At 27.0% G+C, this 6,171-nt stretch overlaps 2 protein-coding genes across 2 annotated transcripts in view; one reads left to right on the top strand and one right to left on the bottom strand.

Annotated features, from left to right (window-relative positions):
• LOC106873447 (FMRFamide receptor) overlaps nucleotides 1-6,171 on the bottom strand; it is a 287,894-nt gene that overhangs the window by 229,140 nt on the left and 52,583 nt on the right. The window lies entirely within an intron of this gene.
• LOC106884304 (uncharacterized) lies at nucleotides 4,326-4,730 on the top strand. The gene has a single exon (XM_014935616.1). It carries the CDS (start codon nucleotides 4,326-4,328, stop codon nucleotides 4,728-4,730), a length of 405 nt encoding a protein of 134 aa, XP_014791102.1.

Below are 6,171 nucleotides of genomic sequence, written 5' to 3'. Positions count from 1 at the left end.
TATATATATATATATTAGGGACAAAAATTCCAAATTTACTGGGAAAAATTCAATTTAATTTATCAAAATGAAATTAAATTTCACAATAAATAATATATAAATATATAATTTAGAGAAAAACCCCACAATTATTTAAGTCATCCATGTAAATCTACAATCACATATGGAAAAATATAAGAACAAAACACACTACGAATCAAAAATGTACAAAGTAATGAATATTAAAATAGTAAAAGTGACTACACGTGTTTCATAACCATGTTTTCAAATAAAGAATAGAATAAAAATCAAGTCGATTCAAAATAAATCGATCGAAAATTAATTCTATTCAAAAATATAGCTTAATTGTCAGGTCAAAATACAATAATAATAATAAAATCAATGTATATATATATCAACTAACAATAAATATCAAATGAATTTATATAGAAAATACTTATTTTACCAATAAACAAAAGAAAAAACATTGAACAATATTATTGAAAATAAATGTAATACTTATCTCATCGAAGCTTTAGTTTAAACAAAAATTTTAAACGTTATACTTTTAACTTAGCGTTTATTAGAATTACGTCGCGTGAAAATATGGCGTAAAGAAAAGTAATATAATCAAGAGATATATAAATATGTATTTAAGTTTTATTTATAAAATCAAAATGTATTTTTAGCTTTAATCATAATAAAAAATTAACTGTAATATAAACATTTACTGGAAAATTTTAAATTCTAACTAATTTTAAAGTCTAATAAATTAAAACTAAAATATGTAAATTAGATAATATACATAAAAGAAGCTAAAATACAATAAATTAAAATAATTAAATAAAATAAATTAACTAAAATATTTAAATTATTTATGTTATAAAAATCATAGCATCATTTAATTAATAGATAATATTCACTAAAAATATTATCGTACTAATTAATACACACTTTATAATTACAAATTATAACTACTACAATTAGTAAACATAAAATAGGGTTCATATATATATATATATATATATATATATATATATACACACACACAATTAGCTAAACTTATTATATAAACAATTTAATTTATGTCTACATTTAATCTTACGTTCATCAAGGGAGTTAATCAAAATAGTATTATTATTTAATACTATCTCCTTAAATTCATTTGTACACAACATACAAAAATTACTACCTATGCGATAAGATTTCGCCTTACAAACTATCTCCCAATTTAAAATGTACTTAATATTGTTAGATTTTAGTTCCCAAATATATTTACTAAGGCCAGTAGAATTAATCAAATTTCTATTTTTAAAGGGATTCATGTGTCGAGCCACACGTAATTTAATTTTATTCGAAGTCGATCCTATGTAAATATTATTTAAATTATAACCATTAAATTTATTCCTATCTATTAAAGTCACTATATATTTATACACCACATCCTTCAAATCACATTTATTATTAAATTTACATTTGGTCTTATATCTACATGTACAATTAATTATATCCTGGTCCTTATTATTATTATTAGAATAAGTATTTAATTTATATTTGTAAAACTTATTTAATTTAACTTATATCTATTAAAATAAGAAATAATGTTACCAACATTATTAATAGTAGAATATTATTGATATTATTATATTTATTATTTATATTATTAAATTTATTATTATCATTAAATGAATTAAATTTAATCTTATTATTTTGTCCATTATAATTATGTGTATGTTTTTTATTATCATAATACCTATTATTCTTACCATTATTACCTAAATAGACCTTATCATATTTCTTAATGTTATGTTTATTATTATAGAAAATAAATGGATCATTAATATTATAATCTTTGATATTATAATTATAATTCGAATTACTAAAGAATTTAATATTATTAGTATATCACGCCTCACGAAGGGCTTCATTATAATAAGGTGCATGTTTTTGGAAAATCTCAGAAGTAGAAGAAAGTAACGATATTCTCTTACCTATATTATATGTTAACAATTTCTTAATTGAGGGTGGATGATTACTATTAGCATTAATATATCTAATGATTTCATTAATTTTATGGAATGGTTGGGTCTTACCTGTTATTAAATAAAAAAATTAGCATCTAAATAATTCACATTATAATTCTCATTATATATAGTAATCTTTAATCCATCTCTTTTAAAAAAACTATATAGTCTCTTCTTATATAATTCTAGTGTTCTATTGATGCAATTCTTAGTTAGTAATAAGAGGTCATCCCTATATAAACCACCCTCCAATTTTAAGTTTTCAAGTTGAAGTTCTAATAATAAATATATACTTACTAAATCAGTTACCTGTGCTGAATCGGGTGCCCCATTGGTATATCAAAATCGTCCCTAGTATCTTTCCTAGCCCACAACTTATTATATTTAATCAACGATTTCCTAACCCTTTTAACTACATTAACTTCATCATAAGTCATACCTACCTTCTTCATGGTTAAATTAGGGCCTTAAGTACAATCTCATTAATAGAAGAATAATAATTATCTATATCTATTTGAATAAATTTATATCTAGTTTTATCTTTAATGTTATTAAGCCATTTTAAAGTATCTATAGTATTATTCCATAGTTTAAGGTAATTAATATCATTTAATCTATCTATATATTCATCTAAAATGATTTTACTTAATTTACATAACTTTAGGGTCAGAATAAAAATTATCCTTATGGTCTTTCAAAGTAATTCTAGGGGGCATAGGTACATAAGTTTCAGTTTTATTATCTAACTCATATTTCATCATTATTAATTTAGAGGCCTTATTTATAAAATAAATAATTTTACATTTTTTATCAATTTCTTTCTCTAATAGGTTATCACATAATTTAACATCTAGTTTATACAGGTTCCTAGTTTTATCTGATTGTACTATAATTCCCTCCATACTTCGCATTTCTTTTATTTTAATAGCTAGATTTCTTAAATAATCATTATGTCTATTTGAGTATTTATGAAGTTTAATATTTTTCACCACCTTCCAAATATTATCCTCTAAAATCTGTATATCCCTATTATACGGGGGTTCTTTTCTAGATTTAAATTTTGAATTAATATAATTGGAATTTTCTACATCGTTATTATTAGATATATATTTTTACTATCTTAATATTTATTACTTTGATTTTTATTATAGGTCTTTTTAGTGTGTTTACTTATTAAATTTTTCTGTGAGTGATTGTGGATTTTCATGGATGAATTAAATAATTGTGGTTTATATATATATATATGATCGTCTGGAAGTATTTCTATAAATTCATGTTCTAAGAAATTTCCTATAATTTCGATTTCTGTTGTTTATTGAATTTTTAACTCCAAATTCTCGAGAATTTAAATATTCATTACATTCACTGCGGAGTAGATTTTAATGTTTAATAATAAGCAATATTAATTCTTTGCAGGAAACATTTTACGTTTTTATTTGCAACAGTCTCCCAACGTCGCTCGCCTCTATTTTCATAAATGATAATTTTATAATAGCTATATAACTTCGATAAGAGGCACAATTTCAAGAATATTAGGAGTTATTATCCGGAGTTTGTGAAATAAAGATTTTTGATAAAATGAAAATTCTTTAATATATCAGTATAATTTTCTTTTTTAATAAAAACGTGATTTTGTTGGTATGGCTGCTTGGAACGCTATAAGCCTTACAATAATAATTATGTGACCACTGCTATTTTTAGCACGCTAAGCAAGATAGTTTTTAACGAGCTTTCACTAATACGATCTTTTTATTTCATGCATATTTTCATTCAATGTTTGTAATGTTCTCTCTCCCCCTCTCTCTCTTCCTCTCTCTAGAGGAGAATATTCTACTTCAAAATAATGGTGCAACACTAAAGAGATCTTTTCTTTGGGATCATGTGGAAGTACTGGAGTTGACAACCAATCTAAGACTTCTTATAGAAGGTCAATCAGATGAAAGAGAGTTTGCTAATTACCTTTTTGGTGTAGGAAATGGTAACATTTCTGTTGAAAAAAGCCTAGATGAATTCAAAATCAAGCTATCCAATCCCTTTTGCCTTGAAAGTGGTACTCTGTCAGGTCTATGTGATTTTGTATATGCTGACCTAAAAAAATAACTTCACAGACTGTGTGGTTTACAAATAGAACCATTGTTACTCCAACAAATGAAGTAGCACAATTTGTGAATGATTTTCTGTTGATCTCCGGTGAGCTAAAAATAGGAAGAATCTCAAATACAGTTTATAATGAAACTCTGTACCTAATCGAGTTGATCAACAAACTTACACCATCGGGGTTTCTATCACACATTCTGAAACTGAAGAAAAAAATACTACATAATGCTTCTGAGAAATTTAGATGCTACTAGTGGACATTGCAATGGCACACGCTACCCCATTGTCAGTTTACATGATCATGTTACTGAGGCTGAAGTTACTTCTGATCCTTATGTAGGACCAAGTCTGCTAATCCCAAGCATGCGACATGTATCTCAAGAAATGGAATTTCCATTCACATTTACACGAAAACAATTTCCTGTCAAGCCAGCTTTTGCCTTCACGTGCAACAAGGCACAGACTTTTGAACAAATTGGGATATATCTTCCGACACAATTCTTTTCACATGGACATCTGTATGTTGCACTATCTAGAGTTCGAAAGAAGGCTAATGTAAAAATATTGGCTGAGAGAAATGGAAACAGTATGATTACTGACAATTGTGTCTACGAGGAGATACTAGTTTAAAGCAAAATATGCTTTCTAGCAAATTTCAGTAACTAGAATTAACACAAATTATGTGTAAAGTAACATATATTTGTGAGGAATCAAATTGTTTTGGCGTATTTCAACACATGCCGGATGAATGATATCGTTATATTAGATCATTTTAAATTTGAGTATCTCTGAAAAAGTAAGGAAACGCCAATCCCATGTGTTCTTACAGCACCAGACTTCTATGTAAGTGTGTGTATCCATCCATCCATCCATCCATCTATCTATGCACACCTATGTAAGTTCTACCAATTATTAATGATAAGTATATATAACAGATTGATTCAGCTATATATCTACATATAAATTTCTGTGATGTCCATGAGTAAGTTAGTCACACCCTCCATAATAGTCATAAGTTTGACTCTCTTGAGGTTCCACATTTTGCCAATTTCTATTCCAAGATCTTTATACTTGCTCAGACCAAGAGATTCATCAATGATTGAATCTCAGCATCACTCACAGCTAAGCCGGGCGTAATGCGTAGCGGTATTTCGTATGTCATTACGTTCTTAGTTCAAATTCCGCTGAGGTCGACATCGCATTTCATCCTTTCAGGGTCGATGAATTATGTACCAGTTGCACACTGGGGTCGATCTAATCGACTGGTCCCCTCCCCCAAAATTTCGGGCCTTGTACCCTGAGTAGAAAAGAATTTATATCGATAGAAAGGCACTTTTGAAGCGTCTATTGTTATTGATAAAAATTAAATATTTGTAGCCAAGCTTTACGTTCACTGCAGAGTAGGTTTTAAAATCTGATTAACAATATTAATATGTTCTGGCAAAATTTTTCGTTTTCATTTGCTACACAGTCTCTCACTTTCTCTCTCTCTCTCGTCACTTATTGTTTTCATTAATAATAATCTACTTAATATATATTCATTGCAATTTTTTCATTTCTAGCTTTATTTCGTTATTTCAGATGAAGAAATCTGGTATTTTATTGACTTAAATTCGCTGTGTAAATGCCTTCAGTTTATTGTTTATACATACTGCAAATGAATTATATTGGACAATTTATTAAAACATACTGCAGCTTCGAACTCATGTGACTTATTTCCTTTCCGTCGCTATCTAAAAATTTGCAAGTGAATTTTCTGCTATGGTTATTTGATACGCTTTAGGTATTAAAATATCTCTATGTGATCGCTGCTATTTCTTGGCACATTAAACGTAGTTGAACTACCTTGATGTTTGTTTAAAAAAGAGAGATTATGACTGTGATAAAATAATGAAAGCAATATTTACTAAACAAGCGACACTATAATACAAAAAGTAATTTGATTTAAAATGTCCTAAAAATCATTAGAATTGCGAATCAAATGTGGAAATATCATCGTGTGGTCAGCAGAAAACCATCCGGAGGGCGGTGTTTCTGCTAGTATACATATATATATATATATATATATATA

This window comes from Octopus bimaculoides, chromosome 4 (genome assembly GCF_001194135.2).
Source record: "Octopus bimaculoides isolate UCB-OBI-ISO-001 chromosome 4, ASM119413v2, whole genome shotgun sequence".
Classification (NCBI taxonomy): Eukaryota; Metazoa; Mollusca; class Cephalopoda; order Octopoda; family Octopodidae; genus Octopus; species Octopus bimaculoides.
Note: the sequence above shows the minus strand (reverse complement) of the source record. Positions and strands in the feature narration are given on the sequence as shown.

Excerpts from the sequence above, each read along its gene's own strand:
- LOC106884304 (XM_014935616.1), top strand. The coding sequence starts at position 4,326 with ATGCTTCTGAGAAATTTAGATGCTACTAGTGGACATTGCAATGGCACA.